This window comes from Eleginops maclovinus, chromosome 13, assembly GCF_036324505.1.
Source record: "Eleginops maclovinus isolate JMC-PN-2008 ecotype Puerto Natales chromosome 13, JC_Emac_rtc_rv5, whole genome shotgun sequence".
Classification (NCBI taxonomy): domain Eukaryota; kingdom Metazoa; phylum Chordata; class Actinopteri; order Perciformes; family Eleginopidae; genus Eleginops; species Eleginops maclovinus.
In genome coordinates, this window is record NC_086361.1 from 19,315,810 (window position 1) to 19,337,675 (window position 21,866).

The 21,866-nt window shown below is 39.9% G+C and overlaps 1 protein-coding gene and 1 long non-coding RNA gene across 2 annotated transcripts in view; one reads left to right on the forward strand and one right to left on the reverse strand.

Moving 5' to 3' along the window:
- fhod3a (formin homology 2 domain containing 3a) overlaps positions 1 to 21,866 on the reverse strand; it is a 71,877-nt gene that overhangs the window by 31,742 nt on the left and 18,269 nt on the right. Inside the window, exons 4-5 of the mRNA XM_063898757.1 lie at positions 14,487 to 14,554; positions 13,532 to 13,637 (exon numbers count right to left, since the gene is read on the reverse strand). Of these exons, the coding sequence (XP_063754827.1) occupies positions 13,532 to 13,637; positions 14,487 to 14,554 (174 nt within the window). The remainder of the gene's footprint in view (positions 1 to 13,531; positions 13,638 to 14,486; positions 14,555 to 21,866) is intronic.
- On the forward strand, positions 3,191 to 5,139 carry LOC134874534 (uncharacterized). Its single transcript, XR_010167084.1, has 2 exons — positions 3,191 to 3,999; positions 4,486 to 5,139. It is a non-coding gene; the product is annotated as an uncharacterized LOC134874534 (long non-coding RNA).

Below are 21,866 nucleotides of genomic sequence, written 5' to 3' on the forward strand. Positions count from 1 at the left end.
AAAGTAGCGGCTTATAGTCCGGAAATTACGGTACTAAAGAGACTCTGTCAGTTTAAAACTGACTTTCAGCCGACACAGACCACACCTCTCTGCTACAAATCTGCTGACTGCACAAAACAAAGACATTATAATAAAAACAAACAAATGGTTTGATTCAATTATAAGTGAAGAAAATGAAATAAATATGATTCAGAACAACGATTGATAAGGGAAATCTTGAGCCAAATTGTCAAATCCAGCAGAAAACTGAAATAATATGAGCAAAGATTTTTTAAGCCTCAGTGGTATCGTTATGCACTGCTTTCCTATCTCAAAGAAATCAAGGCAATTACTTTTATATGTACAGCAATTGAGAAACAGTTCCCGTAAACAGTGTTTGCAGCTTTCATTCCTCCTTGAAGCACAGCCAAGATTCCTGTTGTTTACTGTAAGCCAGGCTTCACCTCTCGCTCAGAGAAACATTATTACATGCAGTTTAATTTACATGTCTCTCTTTAAGTCAATTAACATTTGTGAAACTCATTCAAACAGGGAAGATTGTAGAAGATGTTTCTGCAGTTAGCGCTACATGTATGTCAAAGCAACACATCTTTGTTAAAATTCAAACCATGGGTCAAATGACCATAATAGATGATTATCTTATCTAATTTTATTACAGGTTGTATAGACGGTAATGTGAATATCAAACTCTAAGCTCATAATCACTTTGAACAAGAGAAGAAGAGAGACGCTTTGCTTGAATCCTCCTCAACCATGTATAAGGACCCAGGTTTAAGAGCAGAAGTTTTATCTTCAATTCTTGGAGAGGAACTTAAACCCTATGACAACGAAACAAACAAGACAAGAGACAATATTTTGTCCCTTGAGGACTTTCACCTTCAACAAATCTTGGGGAAACAACAGGTTGAGAATGAGTTGTTCATCGATGAGACAGAGTTTTTTGACCCGCAGTATGACTATGACTTCACTGATCTGTCTGACTCGGCTGATTGCATGAGAGGTGACGAGCCTTACGAGCGCCCCAAAGGTTGGTACCGCATGGCATTAAAGGTCAAAGGCAAATATCGAGACGGAGACGCCTGGTTGGGTCCAGAAGGATTGAGGAGTCATTCTGTAGATGGAGAATGGCCGGTCTCCTACCATGGGACGAGCTCAGATGGAGCCAAAGGCATCATCAAGAGTCACTACAAGGCAGGAGACGGAGCTTTATATGGAAGAGGAATCTACTCAACACCAGACATACGTGTTGCTGAGAATGAGCTGTACGCCAAGACCTTTGAATCAAAGATAACGGGGAAGAAATACAAAGTGATCCTGCAAAACCGAATCAATCCCATAAAAAGAAAGATATGCCAAAGATCTGACTACTGGCTGATTCCTGTTGCTGAAGAAACACCTGCCTGGAAGGAGAAACTGTTAGCTGAGAGAGCTATTCGGCCTTATGGCATTCTGATTCAAGAGATAAAGGAAGATAATGAAGCTGAGGATGAGGCTGAGGCTGAGGCTGAGGCTGAGGCTGAGGCTGAGGCTGAGGCTGAGGCTGAGGATGAGGATGAGGCTGAGGCTGAGGCTTGTTCACTTTGTGGTATTGTTCGTTCCTGCTTTTCTGCAGTTCTAAAGATGTTTGACTAAAGGCATTTTTCTAGTTGTCTGCTTCTCAAGGGCCTTTCAAAAGCTTTGCTCAGGGCAATACGGTAACTTCTACTATTATCATTTTGTCTTAACAATGTACATTTGCTTTGACTTTCAATCTATTGTATAAAAACAACAACTAATGAACGAAGCGTATCAACCACATCAGCTTATTTATGAATGATAAGAGTCCTCCATGAACAAAGACATTTCTCTTAAAACAAAAATAAGTTGGTTACTTCTAACAAATGATGCCTTGTTAAACTTTGACTTCCTTTTTTCTACTTAGATGTAGAAAAGATGTGTTTAGGTGCCTTGAGAACTGTCAGTAATAATTAGAAACTATTTGCAAAATCTTGTTGTTAAAAAATGTTGTTTCATTTAAGTGTCAGCTGCTTTGAACTGTATTGTAAATATAATCCTATTGCAGAGAATATGTAATAGAGAAATGTAGTTATTATTGACCTTGTTTATTATAGTTTATTATATGAGTACTGTTTGTTGGTGTCTAATTATAAAACGTTCAACAGCGGAAGAACCTTACCATCTGATCTCGCTTGTGTATATAAAGTTTCCTTGTATAGGTATTAATATGTTAACTGACCTTCGCCTGAAGCATGATTGTGTTTATTGGTTGAGTTGGTACCAATTTGGTTATCACTTCTTCCCGGCCTGTCTTCACAGAAATCACAACGCTAATTTTATTCTGGCTATATTAATGTGTAATAACTTTGTGCTTGTTGCCCAGTTGTTGCAGAAATGCTGTGTGTGTGCTGAGATCCTTCGCAAAGGTTTATTTTTGTATTTCTTTCTTAAACATATCAGATTTCTTCACAACAGTAACCTCATTTACACTGAAGTTTACTCTAACCAGTTTCCTTGTAACACTTTGATATATTTTTCATTTGTTCTGTGATATAAATAAAGAGTTGAAACTAATTGTCTCTTAAGTGTTTTGTTGGTGCTGGGATCTTTGGGGATTTCCTGCAGAGACGCTGTCAAGTTTTTGATGCTGGCTGTTTTACTGTCTGCTGATACAGACCACACCTCTTTGGTGGAACTGTGTTTACTGCACAAATTAAAAACACCATGATATATACTAAATACAAATGATTTGACACATTTGTAAGTCAAGCAAATGGAAAACTTTGTGTAATAATAATAATGATGAATAAACACAGGATAATAATGAAAACCCTGAGTTATTATGACAGACAAACTGAATGAGCTCTGAGGTCAGTGTTTATATAAACAGCATTTGCAGATTACTTTCTCCCTTGACACACCCACACTTCTTTTGTTGAATTTGTTAAATTGTTATTTTACAAAGGTAGCACTCAAACTTATAAATGTGCTTACATACAGATATATTTTCTTTCTTCATTTTGAAAACAGTAAAGCAACATTGGTGAAAGTCAGACAACAGGGAAGGCTGTAGAACAGGTTTTCACTGTTGCTCTATTCAAAAGCAGCACATGTATTTTTAGGTGTCAAAATGAAAGTGAAAGAATTCTCAAATCTGTTTTTATTACATGTTTCTGAAAAGAGAAACCAAGTTAAGCTCACACACAAGCCTTTGCCTAGGGAAGACAGACGCTTAGTTTGATTCCTCCGCAACCATGTTTAGGGACCAGAATTTAAGAGCAGAAGTGTTATGTTCCATTCTTGGACAGGTGGTTAAACTCTATGACAACGAAACACAACAGACAAGAGAACACATTTTGACCCTTGAAGACTTTCACCTCGGACAAATCTTGGGGAAAAAGCAGGCTGAGAATGAATTGTTCATCAATGTGAAAGAGTTTTTTGACCCGCAGTATGACTGCGACTTCACTTGTCTCTCTGATTCGGCTAAGTACATGAGAGGTGACGAGCCTTATGAGCGCCCCAAAGGTTGGTACCGCATGGCATTAAAGGTCAAAGGCAAATATCGAGACGGAGACGCCTGGTTGGGCGAAAATGGATGGAGGAGTCACTCTGTACCTGGAGAATGGCCGGTCTCCTACCATGGGACGAGCTCAGATGGAGCCAAAGGCATCATCAAGAGTCACTACAAGGCAGGAGACAGAGCTCTATATGGAAGAGGAATCTACTCAACACCAAACATACATGTTGCTGAGAATGAGCAGTACGCCAAGACCTTTGAATCAAAGACAACAGGGAAAAAATACAAAGTGATCCTGCAAAATCGGATCAATCCTGAAAGAAGAGCAATATGCCAAAGATCTGACTACTGGCTGATTCCTGTTGCTGAAGGAACATCTGCCTGGATGGAGAAAGAGATAGCAGAGAGAGCTATTCGACCTTACGGCATTCTGATTCAAGAGATAAAAGACGATGACGACTGCTGCGACAACAGCTGGGACCGTAATGATGTTATATTTTGCAACGTTTTTTCCTTCCTTTCCGCAGTTCAAAATATCTTTGACAAGAGCATTGGTTCTCAACTAGTCAAGCCTCAGGATCCACTTTTTTCCTTCGTCAGTAAAATCATGACTCAAAGTTTTTAACCACTTTGCAGATTATATCCCTTCACAGAACTAAAGTTTGCTTTGTAAACAAGTTTACTGGTGATGGTTATCAACTTTCTAGAATCAAAGTTGAACTGTATGAAATAAAAGGCAGAATTAAAACCATTTTGCAAATTCACCGCACGTGAAAAAATGTACATGTATAAAATACCCAACTCCTGTTGGGGGACTGGGGGGATTGTCCCCCAGGAGATTTTTTGAAATACTAACATGTAAGCTAGGCATTCTGGTACACTCTGAGAAGAATATCAATGTAAATGTTATTACCCAACATATTTAATAATATTTAATGCCATTTCTTTGTGTTACTTTGTTCTGACAGCTGAAGCTGCTGCTGCTGCTGCTGCTGCTGCTGCTGCTGCTGCTCAAAGAGAGAAGAGGGAAAAGGAGTGGCTGTGTGAAATTCTTTAATTTGTGGATAAGGGTTGATAGCCCCCATTGTTCTGTGTGTCAAAATCACGGACAGCCCACACATTCTTTTTGCTATTATATTAAAAAAATCGGTAAATGATGGAAAATATCGGGTGATCGCGCTCTCTGGACCGGAGTACTTCTTCCATCACTGAAGGACACAGAATCCGATGGGTCAATAAGTAATGTGTAACACTCTCACTAATAGTATATGATACGACACCCCTAACAATTCATGATCACTTTAGGAACTTTTTTCTGGCCTATCTTCACAGAAATCACAACGCAAATTTTATTCTGGCTATATAATGTGTAATAACGTTGTGCTTGTTGCCCAGTTGTTGCAGAAATGCTGTGTGTGTGCTGAGATCCTTCGCAAAGGTCTATTTTTGTATTTCTTTCTTAAACATATCAGGAAATGTTGTTGAAATCCTTTGTATCAGATTTCTACCACAACAGTAACCTCATTTACACTGAAGTTTACTCCAACCAGTTTCCTTGTAACACTTTACACTTTGATATATTTTTCATTTGTTCTGTGATATAAATAAAGAGTTGAAACTAATCGTCTCTTAAGTGTTTTGTTGGTGCTGGGATCTTGAGGGATTTCCTGCAGAGACGCTGTCAAGTTTTTAACTGGCTGTTTTACTGTCTGCTGATACAGACCACACCTCTTTGGTGGAAATGTGTTTACTGCACAAATTAAAAACACCATGATATATACTAAATACAAATGATTTGACACATTTGTAAGTCAAGCAAGTTGAAATCTCTCAGTGAAATTTCTTTATGATAAATGCAAATCCTGAGTCCTTATGACAAAATAATTAGTGGTATTGTAATGCACTGTATTTTCTAAAAAAAAAGAAGAGCTATGAAGTATGTTTTACATGTACAATAGTTAAGAAATGATTCCCATCTCACTGAATGAGCTTTGAGCTTAGTGTTTATAAAAACAGCATTAGCAGCTTTCTTTCTGTCATAGCACACAGCAAGGTTTCCTGTTGTCATTCAAACACGGAGGACAGTAGGAGAAGTAACCGCGGATGCTATGTCAAATGAGAACTGAAAGAGAAATTCACCACCTGTTGCACTCAAATTTCTGTGAAGACAAGTTTCAGCTCACACACACGGTAAACAAGAGAAGAACAGAGACGCTTTGCTCCAACCTCCGCAACCATGTATTTGGACTCAGATTTGAGAATGGAAGTTTTATCTTCAATTCTTGGACTGCCTGTTAAACTCTATGACATTGAAAAATGCATGCCAACAGACAATATATTGTCTGTTAATAACCTTTACCTCCAACACCTCTTTGGGAAACTAGAGGAATATAGTGCTTATGTGAAGGAATTTTTCATCGATGAGAAAGAGTTTTTTGATCCAAAGTATGACTGCGACTTCACTGATCTCTCTGACTCGGCTGAGTGCATGAGAGGTGACGAACTGTATGAGCGCCCCAAAGGTTGGTACCGCATGGCGTTAAAGGTCAAAGGCAAATATCCAGACGGAGACACCTGGTTGGGTCCAGACGGATGGAGAAGTCACTCTGTACCTGGAGAATGGCCGGTCTCCTACCATGGGACAAGCTTAGATGGAGCCAAAGGCATCATCAAGAGTCACTACAAGGCAGGTGACAGAGCTCTATATGGAAGAGGAATCTACTCAACACCAGACATACATGTTGCTGAGAAGGAGGAGTACGCCAAGACCTTTGAATCAAAGACAACAGGGAAAAAATACAAAGTGATCCTGCAAAATCGAATCAATCCTGAAAGAAGACAGATATGCCAACTGAAATCTGACTACTGGCTGATTCCTGTTGCTGAAGGAACACCTGCCTGGATGGAGAAACAGATTGCAGAGAGAGCTATTCGACCTTACGGCATTCTGATTCAAGAGATAAAGGACGACAGCGACGATGACGACGACAATGACAACAATGGCAGCAGCGACGACAGCAAAGACGACGATGGCGGCAGCGGTGGTGACAGCAGCGGTGGAGGCGACGGCGGCGAAAGCGAGGATGACAGTAATGACAACAACGACAGTCATGACGACGATGATGAGGACGACGGTAGTGGCGATGACGACAACGGTAGCAGCGACAGTGTTGACAACGACAGCCATGACGACAACGGCGACGACAGCAATGACGAAGATGATGACGATGGCATCAGCGGTGGTGGCGAAAGCGAGGATGACAGTAATGGCGACAACGAAAGCCACCACTACAACGACAGCCGAGACGACGACGATGATGACGACGACAGTAGTGGCGATGACGATGACGGTAGCGGCGACAGTGTTGACAACGACAGCCATGACGACAACGGCGACGACAGCAATGACGAAGATGATGACGATGGCATCAGCGGTGGTGGCAAAAGCGAGGATGACAGTAATGGCGACAACGACAGCCACGACAACAATGACAGCCATGACAACGATGATGACGACGATGATGACGACGATGATGACGACGATGATGACGACGATGATGACGACGATGATGACGACGATGATGACGACGATAGCGGCGACGATAGCGGCGACGATAGCGGCGACGACGACGGCAGCGGCGACGACGGCAGCGGCGACGACGACGGCGACGACGACGACGACGGCAGCGGCGACGACGACGGCAGCGGCGACGACGGCAGCGGCGACGACGGCAGCGGCGATGACGACAACAACGGTGATAATGTTAAACTTCGCCAGTTGCTTCTCTGTGTTGCAGTTCTAAAAATCATTGATAAGTGAGAGAATATTTCTAGTTGGCTGGTTTTCAAGAGGCTTTCAATAGCTTTGTTCAAGGCTAGTATTATAACTTTGACGGTTATCATAATGTCTTCACAATGTTTAATTTGCTTTGACCTTCCATCCATTGTAAACTATTGAACAAACCAATGAACAAAGCTGATCAACCACAGGAACAAACACCTCTTCTTTAATAACAACAATTGATACCTTGTTTAAACATTTACTTACTTTTTTCTACTTAGAATGAGAAAAGCTGATTTCTAAAACAGTGCTTAGGTTCCTTAAAAACTGTCAGTAATAATAATTAACTATTTGCAAAATCTTGTTTGATAAAATGAAGATCTAATGATCTATTGTTTCTACGTGTCGGCTGCTTTGAACTGTATTTGAAGTATAATCATTTTACACAGTATATTTAAAAGAGAAATGCACTTATTATTGACCTTGTTTATTATTGAATACAGATAGTCTGTGTCTAATTAACAACAATGAAAGTACATTGACATCTGATCTTGCTTGCATATGGTTAATTTAAAGCCTAGATTTAGAGGTAATACAGTATGTGAACTGAACTTTTCCTGAACCATGCTTGTGTTTAAACCAGCACTGACCCCTAACCATTTTGTGATCACTTCAGGTGAAATGTTCCCAGTTGTTTCTGGCTATATAATGTGTAGTAACGTTGTGCTTGTTGCCCAGTTGTTGCAGAAATGCTTTGTGTGCTGAGATCCTTCGCAAAGGTTTATTTTTGTATTTCTTTCTTAAACATATCAGGAAATGTTGTTGAAATCCTTTGTATCAGATTTCTACCACAACAGTAACCTCATTTACACTGAAGTTTACTCCAACCAGTTTCCTTGTAACACTTTACACTTTGATATATTTTTCATTTGTTCTGTGATAAAAATAAAGAGTTGAAACTAATCGTCTCTTAAGTGTTTTGTTGGTGCTGGGATCTTGAGGGATTTCCTGCAGAGACGCTGTCAAGTTTTTAACTGGCTGTTTTACTGTCTGCTGACACAGACCACACCTCTTAGGTGGAAATGTGTTTACTGCACAAATTAAAAACACCATGATATATACTAAATACAAATGATTTGACACATTTGTAAGTCAAGCAAGTTGAAATCTCTGCAAATGCAAATCCTGAGTCCTTATGACAAAATAATTAGTGGTATTGTAATGCACTGTATTTTCTAAAAAAAAGAAAGAGCTATGAAGTATGTTTTACATGTACAATAGTTAAGAAATGATTCCCATCTCACTGAATGAGCTTTGAGCTTAGTGTTTATAAAAACAGCATTAGCAGCTTTCTTTCTGTCATAGCACACAGCAAGGTTTCCTGTTGTCATTCAAACACGGAGGACAGTAGGAGAGGTTTCCGCTGATGCTATGTCAAATGAGAACTGAAAGAGAAATTCACCACCTGTTGCACTCAAATTTCTGTGAAGACAAGTTTCAGCTCACACACACGGTAAACAAGAGAAGAACAGAGACGCTTTGCTCCAACCTCCGCAACCATGTATTTGGACTCAGATTTGAGAATGGAAGTTTTATCTTCAATTCTTGGACTGCCTGTTAAACTCTATGACATTGAAAAATGCATGCCAACAGACAATATATTGTCTGTTAATAACCTTTACCTCCAACACCTCTTTGGGAAACTAGAGGAATATAGTGCTTATGTGAAGGAATTTTTCATCGATGAGAAAGAGTTTTTTGAACCAAAGTATGACTGCGACTTCACTGATCTCTCTGACTCGGCTGAGTGCATGAGAGGGGACGAACTGTATGAGCGCCCCAAAGGTTGGTACCGCATGGCATTAAAGGTGAAAGGCAAATATCCAGACGGAGACACCTGGTTGGGTCCAGACGGATGGAGAAGTCACTCTGTACCTGGAGAATGGCCGGTCTCCTACCATGGGACAAGCTTAGATGGAGCCAAAGGCATCATCAAGAGTCACTACAAGGCAGGTGACAGAACTCTATATGGAAGAGGAATCTACTCAACACCAGACATACATGTTGCTGAGAAGGAGGAGTACGCCAAGACCTTTGAATCAAAGACAACAGGGAAAAAATACAAAGTGATCCTGCAAAATCGAATAAATCCTGAAAGAAGACAGATATGCCAACTGAAATCTGACTACTGGCTGATTCCTGTTGCTGAAGGAACACCTGCCTGGATGGAGAAACAGATTGCAGAGAGAGCTATTCGACCTTACGGCATTCTGATTCAAGAGATAAAGGACGACAGCGACGATGACGACGACAATGACAACAATGGCAGCAGCGACGACAGCAAAGACGACGACGATGATGACGACGACAGTAGTGGCGATGACGACGACGGTAGCGGCGACAGTGTTGACAACGACAGCCATGACGACAACGGCGACGACAGCAATGACGAAGATGATGACGATGGCATCAGCGGTGGTGGCAAAAGCGAGGATGACAGTAATGGCGACAACGACAGCCACGACAACAATGACAGCCATGACAACGATGATGACGACGATGATGACGACGATGATGACGACGATGATGACGACGATGATGGCGACGATAGCGGCGACGACGACGGCAGCGGCGACGACGGCAGCGGCGATGACGACAACAACGGTGATGATGTTAAACTTCGCCAGTTGCTTCTCTGTGTTGCAGTTCTAAAAATCATTGATAAGTGAGAGAATATTTCTAGTTGGCTGGTTTTCAAGAGGCTTTCAATAGCTTTGTTCAAGGCTAGTATTATAACTTTGACGGTTATCATAATGTCTTCACAATGTTTAATTTGCTTTGACCTTCCATCCATTGTAAACTATTGAACAAACCAATGAACAAAGCTGATCAACCACAGGAACAAACACCTCTTCTTTAATAACAACAATTGATACCTTGTTTAAACATTTACTTACTTTTTTCTACTTAGAATGAGAAAAGCTGATTTCTAAAACAGTGCTTAGGTTCCTTAAAAACTGTCAGTAATAATAATTAACTATTTGCAAAATCTTGTTTGATAAAATGAAGATCTAATGATCTATTGTTTCTACGTGTCAGCTGCTTTGAACTGTATTTGAAGTATAATCATTTTACACAGTATATTTAAAAGAGAAATGCATTTATTATTGACCTTGTTTATTATTGAATACAGATAGTCTGTGTCTAATTAACAACAATGAAAGTACATTGACATCTGATCTTGCTTGCATATGGTTAATTTAAAGCTTAGATTTATAGGTAATACAGTATGTGAACTGAACTTTTCCTGAACCATGCTTGTGTTTAAACCAGCACTGACCCCTAACCATTTTGTGATATTTTTCATTTGTTCTGTGATATAAATAAAGAGTTGAAACTAATCGTCTCTTAAGTGTTTTGTTGGTGCTGGGATCTTGAGGGATTTCCTGCAGAGACGCTGTCAAGTTTTTAACTGGCTGTTTTACTGTCTGCTGACACAGACCACACCTCTTTGGTGGAACTGTGTTTACTGCACAAATTAAAAACACCATGATATATACTAAATACAAATGATTTGACACATTTGTAAGTCAAGCAAATTGAAAACTTTGCGTAATAATAATAATGATGAATAAACACAGGATAATAATGAAAACCCTGAGTTATTATGACAGACAAACTGAATGAGCTCTGAGGTCAGTGTTTATATAAACAGCATTTGCAGATTACTTTCTCCCTTGACACACCCACACTTCTTTTGTTTAATTTGTTAAATTGTTATTTTACAAAGGTAGCACTCAAACTTATAAATGTGCTTACATACAGATATATTTTCTTTCTTCATTTTGAAAACAGTAAAGCAACATTGGTGAAAGTCAGACAAACAGGGAAGGCTGTAGAACAGGTTTTCACTGTTGCTCTATTCAAAAGCAGCACATGTATTTTTAGGTGTCAAAATGAAAGTGAAAGAATTCTCAAATCTGTTTGTATTACATGTTTCTGAAAAGAGAAACCAAGTTAAGCTCACACACAAGCCTTTGCCTAGGAAAGACAGATGCTTTGTTTGATTCCTCCGCAACCATGTTTAGGGACCAGGATTTAAGAGCAGAAGTGTTATCTTCAATTCTTGGACAGGTGGTTAAACTCTATGACAACGAAACACAAAAGACAAGCCGTACATAATGGCAGCCCACTGCTCCTAACACTAGGATGGGTCAAATGCAGAGACCGCATTTCGTTGTCCTAGTACTTGTACTCTGTGCAATGACAATAAAGTTGAATCTTCATACTAAATACAAATGATTTGACACATTTGTAAGTCAAGCAAGTTGAAATCTCTCAGTGAAATTTCTTTATGATAAATGCAAATCCTGAGTCCTTATGACAAAATAATTAGTGGTATTGTAATGCACTGTATTTTCTAAAAAAAAGAAAGAGCTATGAAGTATGTTTTACATGTACAATAGTTAAGAAATGATTCCCATCTCACTGAATGAGCTTTGAGCTTAGTGTTTATAAAAACAGCATTAGCAGCTTTCTTTCTGTCATAGCACACCGCAAGGTTTCCTGTTGTCATTCAAACACGGAGGACAGTAGGAGAGGTTTCGGCTGATGCTATGTCAAATGAGAACTGAAAGAGAAATTCACCACCTGTTGCACTCAAGTTTCTGTGAAGACAAGTTTCAGCTCACACACACGGTAAACAAGAGAAGAATAGAGACGCTTTGCTCCAACCTCCGCAACCATGTATTTGGACTCAGATTTGAGAATGGAAGTTTTATCTTCAATTCTTGGACTGCCTGTTAAACTCTATGACATTGAAAAATGCATGCCAACAGACAATATATTGTCTGTTAATAACCTTTACCTCCAACACCTCTTTGGGAAACTAGAGCAAAATAGTGCTTATGTGAAGGAATTTTTCATCGATGAGAAAGAGTTTTTTGAACCAAAGTATGACTGCGACTTCACTGATCTCTCTGACTCGGCTGAGTGCATGAGAGGGGACGAACTGTATGAGCGCCCCAAAGGTTGGTACCGCATGGCATTAAAGGTGAAAGGCAAATATCCAGACGGAGACACCTGGTTGGGTCCAGACGGATGGAGAAGTCACTCTGTACCTGGAGAATGGCCGGTCTCCTACCATGGGACAAGCTTAGATGGAGCCAAAGGCATCATCAAGAGTCACTACAAGGCAGGTGACAGAGCTCAATATGGAAGAGGAATCTACTCAACACCAGACATACATGTTGCTGAGAAGGAGGAGTACGCCAAGACCTTCAAATCAAAGAAGACAGGGAAAAGCTACAAAGTGATCTTGCAAAATCGGATCAATTCTAAAGAAAGACAGAAATGCCGACAGAAATCTGACTACTGGCTGATTCCTGTTGCTGAAGGAACACCTGCCTGGATGGAGAAACAGATTGCAGAGAGAGCTATTCGACCTTACGGCATTCTGATCAGGGAAATATAATTTGAAACAAATCTTGAACAATGACTGGAGAATAACTCACATTTTTCCCTAGATATATTGGTCAAGAATGTATCTCATTCTCTCATCATAAAAGTTTCCTTTAAAAAAAAGATTATCATAGTTCTTTCTATTTGATTCAGCACTTGTGAAACTATCATTGTTCACAAATGTGTTTGTTTGAGTGTGAAAAAAGGAACCAAAACCTCTCTTAGTAAGTAATCCATATTTTTATGTTCCGTGCATTTTTATTACTTCACTTTGAATCAATTATCCTTGATACATGGTATGCTTAACCTTATATGAAGTGCATTAAATGCTGTATGTGAATCTAAAAAGAGAGACAGTGAAGAGATAAAGGAGGATGTTTAAGCGAGAGTTAGACAAAGACAGGAAGGATATGGTGAAGAAAAACTGTAATGAAGAGAAGAGCTGTACTTCCTGGAACAGCAACCACATTTATTGTCAATCTTTCTTGATTTTTGTTTATTGGTAACTGCTAAACTCAAAAACAAATTCTGGTACATCTGTCTTTTGAAAACCTTCAGTGGAGTTTAGTAGAAGTAATCATTTCTATTCATTTTCTTTTTTTAAAAGATGTCAAATCTGATGTTTGTTTCTGAGTAATAAATGTGCTTTATTATATTCTTTGCCTTTTTTGTTTTTATACCTTAATCATTTACATATGTTTTACAATAACTGACCATTCAGACTTGTACCACTGTATCTGATATCGGTTATCAGACAGGTAGGGACACTTCACCTCTTAATATGTAGTTCTGGTAGTTCTGGTCAGCTTCTGCACCCACTTTGATGAGACAGGTCAGACCTTCAGCCATCACAAACTCATGGACCAGGTCTTTGTCATCCTGGAGCAAAACAGAGAGAAAAAGAAAGCATAGCATATGTAAGCACAATGCCAACTGATTACCGAATCTCACAAAATCCCTCCTAAATCTCATCATTTTACTCTAGTGAATCCAGGTTGTATTCTGTACTGTTACCACATGGTGTCAGTACTAAGACTAAAGTTGACAGGACATAAACGTTCCATTCCCCAGAACAGCTGATACAAACACTCCACGTGTCAACAACCATGTGTTTTGCAATTTGTCATTTTTGACTGTCATGAGTTGAGGGTAAAAAATAAGCATGGAATCCGGGAGAAAACTCATGGCTTTTTGTTTTTGTTTTAACCAAGCTGCAGCGATGGCATGACGAAGGTAAGTGATAGACGTTTCAATTTAACTGACCTGACATTTTATTCTGTTGTCTTGCGATGTAATATACATTTTTGGGGGGTCAATTTTGGTGTTTGCAAATGTAATCATTTTACTTAAATGCTGCAATAGCGAGGATTGCTTATTCATTTGTTTTGTTATAGTTCAGTATTCTTTTGTGTGCGTGTGTTCCAGAAAAAGCACTTGGTGTTTTATGTGGCTGACTCCTCTCATCTTAAAATAAAGATTCACACAAACACACACAGTGTAAAAATACATCCCCATACACACACAAAGGCCTACACACACACACACACACACACACACACACACACACACACACACACACACACACACACACACACACAGACACACAGGGAGAGAAACGCCACGTTGATGGAGATCCCTGTCATCAGGGAGGCACACGGTGGCCACAATAACTAACTGTATTCTGCAACAACAAACGGACAGTCATTGCATGTGAAATATGCGTGTTACCTGAAAAATCTGCTTTAGAGAGAACAGTGCCCTTCTCAAGTCACGTCCATTGGAGTTATACAGTCTTTCTGGAGGGAGAAAGAGACAAGGAAGTGGTTATTTTCAACAAACAGTAATAAAAAGCTCACATAATTAAAAAAACGTTTAAACAAATCGTTTCCACCTTATTTTAAGCACGTTATTTTTACATTTTGTTCCTTTCGGTGTGCACCTTTCATCTCACACCCATTCCTCATATGTTACATGACTAAGTCAATAAAACGTGGAAGAAAAATTAGTGTCAGATGTGCAAGAGTTGCGCAATAGTTTGATATGCAGAGGAAGGCTGGAGGAAGATGGAACCAATCGCACCGCTCAGCTCTGATCACCTGAGGCAGGCACTTCATCACACACTTTGCATGGTCTCTCTCTTTATGACAAACACACACACACACACACACACACAGACACACACACACACACACACACACACACACACACACACACACACACACACACACACACACACACACACACACACACACACAACACACATTGCAGTGGTGATTAGAGCTGTAATGGAATGTTAATGAGCTGCTGGCCGGGCTTCAACGGTGAGGTATTCAGGTCACAACACGGTAAGCACTCAGAACCAACGACTAGGAGCTCTTAAACCATCACAACGGATATTTAGCCTTATCATTTCTATTCGTGACCACAAAGACATCATTAATATACTTCTATCAAACTGCAGGGCCGTAAAATGCTGCTGTGAGCCTGTGTACTGTACCATCATATCACCTATTTTAGCATTGCATTAAATAGCAGGTTTGATATATATTCCTACTCCTCATTCATGTTGGATTTATATTACTTTATGCTGAAATAAAGTATTTATTACCCCAACACCAATAAAATCATCATCATTCTAGTATATGGACAAAGGTATGGTTATATTTTGCTGTTGATATTTAATCTGTAAATGAATTATTGAAAAGCAAGTTTTAATACCAGCTTCCTAGTAAGGTCATGTATGTCACTGTCCTTTAGGCAATAGGAGAGTTGTGTTGGGCATGTATTAATTCAATGTTTCTTATTGGGGCATCCCTAGTGTACATTTGTGTATCCACATATATGCATACGGGGGTTTAAAAAATAAATTAAAAAGCACCTCTCTTGTGAAACAGATTAAATATTTTTGAAAATGATGTGCAATCAAGTTGTAAATTTAGCATAATGTGAATTTTTGAGGCTGTAACGTTGCACAAATAGTAGTTTTATTTGCAGGTACATACCACAACAATGATCACACACAAACACGTAATTCCTAAGTGCATTGAACCCTGAGTCTGTGTCCATACTGTCCATTTGTGTGTATGAACGGTTGTGTGTGCAGATGTGTGTCAGCAGGGGGCTGGGAGTCTGTGTGTTGATGACAAATCCTTCACTCCATTAGGGAGGGGTTAAAAGTGAACAGACGTAAGGGCTTGCTGTCTGTAGCTAAGTGGAAACCATCGCTATGCTACACAAGGCTAACACAAGGTCAAAATCATGGGAGGAAATGAGTGATTCCAAACTCACAAAAGAAAAGAGTGTTATAAAAGGAAAAGAGAGGGAATAATATGTAAACATAGGCATGAAAGAGGTGGACTTAATGAAGGGAGTAGAAGGAAAGACGAGGAAATGGCAAGCAAAGGAAAGGAAAGGAAAGGACAGCAAAGGAAAGGAAAGCAAAGGAAAGGAAAGGAAAGCAAAGCAAAGCAAAGCAAAGGAAAGGAAAGGACAGCAAAGGAAAGGAAAGCAAAGGAAAGCAAAGGAAAGGAAGGAAAGGAAAGGAAAGGAAAGGAAAGGAAAGGAAAGGAAAGGAAAGGAAAGGAAAGGAAAGGACAGCAAAGGAAAGGAAAGCAAAGGAAGCAAAGGAAAGGAAGGAAAGGAAAGGAAAGGAAAGGAAAGGAAATGAAAGGAAAGGAAAGGAACGGAAAGCAAAGGAAAGGACAGCAAAAGAAAGGAAAGGAAAGGAAATGACAGTAAAGGACAGCAAAGGAAATGAAAGGAAAGGAAAGGAACGGAAAGCAAAGGAAAGGACAGCAAAGGACAGCAAAGGAAAGGAAAGGAAAGGAAAGCAAAGCAAAGCAAAGCAAAGGAAGGAAAGGAAAGGAAAGGAAGGAAAGCAAAGGAAAGGACAGCAAAGGACATCAAAGGACAGCAAAGGAAAGGAAAGGAAAGGACAGCAAAGGAAAGGAAAGGAAAGGACAGCAAAGGAAAGGAAAGGAAAGGAAAGGACAGCAAAGGAAAGGAAAGGAAAGGAAAGCAAAGCAAAGCAAAGCAAAGGAAGGAAAGGAAAGGAAAGGAAGGAAAGCAAAGGAAAGGACAGCAAAGGACAGCAAAGGAAAGGAAAGGAAAGGAAAGTAAAGCAAAGGAAAGGACAGCAAAGGAAAGGAAAGGAAAGGACAGCAAAGGAAAGGAAAGGAAAGGAAAGGACAGCAAAGGAAAGGAAAGGGTGATCACTGACTTCCAGGGTATGATTGGAGGAAAGAAAGACAATTGCTTCTGGGTAATTGAGGCAGAGGTGACATGGAATTCCCCTTCCAAAAATAAACAACTACATTTTCCTTGTTCTTGTTTCTTTAATATTCCCTGGAAATGCAGTGGCCGCTCAGTGATTCGAGGAACACTCGGCCTGGCAATTCGGGGTCAATGTTAGCTTCAGTCGGTCACGTGTCATGTTCCCGGTCTTTATCAGGTGCTGTCAGAGTAACCTTTACCAAACCGCCTGCTGCCCGTCAGGATCATGTCAGCAGCAGCGATAAGACGTACACTCGGCTTGATTCATTATTTAAGTAGCCTACCTCAGCTGTGACAGGGTGGGTATTATTATTATCAACAATGTAAATAAACATACTCAATTAAAAGTTCAGTCAATACAATATTGGAACAATTCTTTACCTTTTAGCAGATATAAATATTAAAAGTCAAAACTACCTGTATAATATTTTATTATAGAGGTAGTTTTATTTTTACTGAACAGATTTTCTTGAATCAAATGTCTTCAATTTCTGAAATACTTTTTCCCTCCGTCTTTATTATCTGTCTTTATAAATTAAGTAGTAAATGTAATAAACACATTAAGATGTTTCTTCACAGCTCGAAACAGTGTCACATTCGTGCCAACGTTAAGATCGTCATGGCGATACACTGTAATCATTTGATGGTTGCTAACAAAGTCGTGTCAACGTAATCGCCCCTCTGCTCCAGAGTAAACAGAGTTTGAGGCGCTAAATACTCAATGGGCCATTTTCCCTTAGGCACAAAAGGCTCCAGATGTCTTAACGCCGTGTGTCTGGAATGATGGGGCATTGGAGCTGGAAATAATTCAAACAAATCACTCTCACCTTCAACCTCTGGGCCAAACAGCTTGGCCTAACAAAGCTGCATTTCTCCACAGGGAGACTGAAATAACAAACCAAACACAAACGAGGAAGATAACACATCATCATTTGGTGTTTGAGGTGAGTGTTTTTTTGCATTTTATTTCCCCCATAACAAACTGTTTTATAGTTATCAATTAGCCAACTAATGCTGTACAATTCATCTAAATTGTATATTAATTGCAAAAGGAACTAGCTTGAGTTTCACTTTCAAAGGCATGATGTTCTGCAGACTGGATACAAAGAAAAGTGTTTCATATACCCTCTCATATCTATAATCATACTAAATTGGTATTCCAGTCAGTTTTGAATTAACTGTACAGCCCTATATAACACAAACATAGTAAAGTAAATGTAAGTTAAAAAGTCTTTAAGTTGTGAGGTAAATACATCTGGAGTTAGCTTATTATCAGAATAAGTAGGCGTTAAATTCAATTTGCTTTGCCTGATCAAGTGATTTGCATGATTGCTGAGCCCTGTAAGATGAGGAGGAAGTTTTTGAAGTGAAGAGTTGCCTGTCAACGTGTCTTTTGCTGGTCATTCTCCTTCTTCCCTGGCCCTTGACTTTATTATTGTCACAAGAAAAGCTGAAACACTCACTGGGATGTGTCATTGTGGTTTGTACGCAGCTTGTGTATACATGTAGTGTGTGCGTGTGTGTATGTGTATATGAGAGAGTGTGTTAGCCTGTGTGTGTTCACTGAGGGCAGACAGACAGATGAGGTAAAGACAGAAAGGCACATTTTGTTTAGAGGTTCGCTTGGAGTTTTACTGTTTTGTTTTGGAGGAATTGCAGTTCTTGTCCAAGCTGTTTCCCCATGAGCTCACGTGCACTGCAATATGTTAACGAGTCATTTAGTCCCATATTCGACCTCAAAACATTTCATTTTCTTAAAGCGTGGGCAAAATCCACCAGCAGAATTATTCATTCCGCTTGTTCCCGGGTTTTACTCTGTTTTAAACTGAATTGATTAAACAAACCTCTTGGTTCCATATGGCTTTGATGATATTAAACAACACAGTGTACACCAAGTGTCTATACTCCATAACTTAAAGAGCCTCTCGCAGCATGCCCGGCTTTTTCTATAATTAGAGCATGGAGTCCAGTTACTGTGGGGCCTGGTTTTACACCACTCAAAGGGATAATGACATCCGAAACACAATAATTGAGGACCCAGAAATGCTAAAAATATGTCTAGTTTGTATTTATCCTATTATTTTGTTCATTTTTCATTCTTTTAGAGTTTAAAATCCCTCCAGAAAAGAAGAGGCCAAATGCATTTGTTTCTGAATATAGAATAACAACAGCAGCAGAACCCGTATTTGCATTAGCACCTGTGTGTGTGTGTGTGTGTGTGTGTGTGTGTGTGTGTGTGTGTGTGTGTGTGTGTGTGTGTGTGTGTGTGTGTGTGTGTGTGTGTGTGTGTGTGTGTGTGTGGGTGTGTGGGTGTGTGTGTAGGAGGGAAATAGGGATTTCCTCAGTGCCGAGTTGTCTGCTACTTCGTTCAATGGTCAGATCCCTCCTTCTCCTCCCGCCGTAATGAGATTAGTGCTGTGACCCTTCAGCTTCAACTAATCCCTCAACATTTACTGCACCCTCTACACATCTCCAAACAGGAAAACACATAGGCCATCTCAGGCTACAGCTGGCCTAATCCACAGCAGTCATGCTCAGAGCTGCACAGTACTGATTTGAACTGCTGCAACATATCAACTGCAAAATCTCAAAGTCCAATTCTGCTTAATTGACCTCAGTAATGGAAGCACTACTACTATGCTTAACCCCTTAGATTTCACAATCGCCCAGCTCTGCAGATGTTTCTTGAAGTCAACCTGGTTACAGAAATAGTGGCGTGAAGGTGAGAGTCTGCAGGCTGACAAGACACATGTGTTTGGCATTCAACATATGAGCCTTTTACAGTAATTCATAAGCATCATAAGCCTATGTTTGTGCATTTTCTGTGTTTTAGAGCGTCATTTTTGGCCACAGCAGCAGCTCGTTTTTTAGAAAAGCTCTTAAAATCGGGAGTACGCAATCTGCCCATCAGCAAACGGTCAACAGATTATTACCATTTGCTGCTGGTGGAGAATTAAGCAGCTAAAGAGCAAGATACTATATTTCTCTCCAAAGCTATTAAAGACCATAAACAGAGATAAAACAGATTGTTGGACTTACATTGATCTGGCACAACTTGTGTTCATGTAAACCTGAGGGAGACGGTGTGCATGGTGACGCTGTATGAATAGCTTGTTTTCACTGCTCCCTAGTGGTCAAGAAATTTGTTATCGCAGTTTAAATAAACTGGTAACTGACTCAAATACATTTATGAATGAAAGGGTTAATGAAAGAGACTATTGAAGCCATTGCAAGACAATCCTAAAGTTTCTCTGCTGAGGAAGTATCAATACCTTGAGGTTACGGATGCTAAATTCATGTTGTCCTACGATCTTGGAAGTCAAAGTAAAAGATCCAATACAACTGCCTGTTTTATCACCTCCACTTCCCTTTCTAGGACTTAGAAGAAGACACTTCACGCATGTATTTCAAATGGCTGTAAGAGATAGACAACTGCCACAAAGGTTGTTAAAAAGCTCCCACATTTATTCGAACTTGCTAAATATAAAGCCCCGGAAAAAATTAAGAGACCACTCCAGTAGTATCATGTCTCGTCGGTTTTTTATTTAGATAGGCATAGTTATAACTATTGTTTATTCTTAAACTACTGCAACATCTCGTTGAATTCACGACTGATGTCTTGTAAGGATTTATGAATTATTTCATGACGGTTAATCTAAATATAAGTTCGGTGGTATCTGGAGGATAGGTGGAAGCCTCGGCTTTGCAATCTTGTACAAAAAGAATATGGCTTTAGATATTTGGAAGTCTCGCGTGCAGAGTTGCACCGTAAAGATATAAATGAATGGAAATGCAGTTAGTCACAGGGTCTGAGCATCTGGACGGTACATCAGAGCAAGGCAACACTGGATGCCAGGCAATGCAGGTACATTCCAGTTGTTGCCAATGCAGTTTTACCTGTCGTGAATTTCTTGTATCAACTAATAAACTTTTTCTCCAACTGATGATCTGAAACTAGGAATTTCACACCCCTTGCAGATTCTGTTCCATTGGGTTAAGACAACTAAGAGGAAAACTCAATGACGGCTTAATATCATCCTTTAAAATCTCTCTGTAAGGTTTGCATTTTATATCAGTCGGGTGGTATTTCCTTCTGGAGTTAAACGGATAAATACTCCATCAATCTGTCATAATCTAATACAGCTTGAACAATAATGCATGATTTCAGTCTCATGTCAAGTGAAAAGGAAAAGTTGGCAGGCAGCAAAGGCCACACTGCAGAGGATAACTCGGTTATTTTGCGACTGTCTATTTTTTGTCTGTTGGTCTTGGCCTACAGTACGAGTGCTGGAGGCTGCTGATGGTACAGATGACGAGAGAGGCCCCATGAGCTCAGTGTGCGAGACAGAGAGGAAAAAGGGAAGAAGAGGGAGACCTCCAAGGCTTCACTGTAAGATTTCAGAAGATTTAAAGAGTGGCGAAGGACATAAACAGAGATTTCACTGGCAATGACACACACATGCCCACACAAGCGCACTCAGAGGCAGTGCAACAACAGAACCCTAAATGCGAACGCACTGAGAATGAAAACACTCGGGAGAACATGAAAACAAACTTTTTATGTGAGAAAACAAATGGCAGCTATACTTTAGAGTTAACACACCGATATACAGTACATACCTACATGCACGTATAATGACACACGCAGTTAAACATCTCCAGACTGTAACCTTGAACCCTGATGAAGGACATCAGCTGTGAGGGAAGCTCAGAAGCAGATGTCTTCAGGAAGGAAACCTACTGCCACATAAACACATGGAAATACACACACGCTCTCACAAACACTGTGTCCCGCCAAACTCCAAGACCAGAGCGTGCCCTGTGCCCTTCATATGG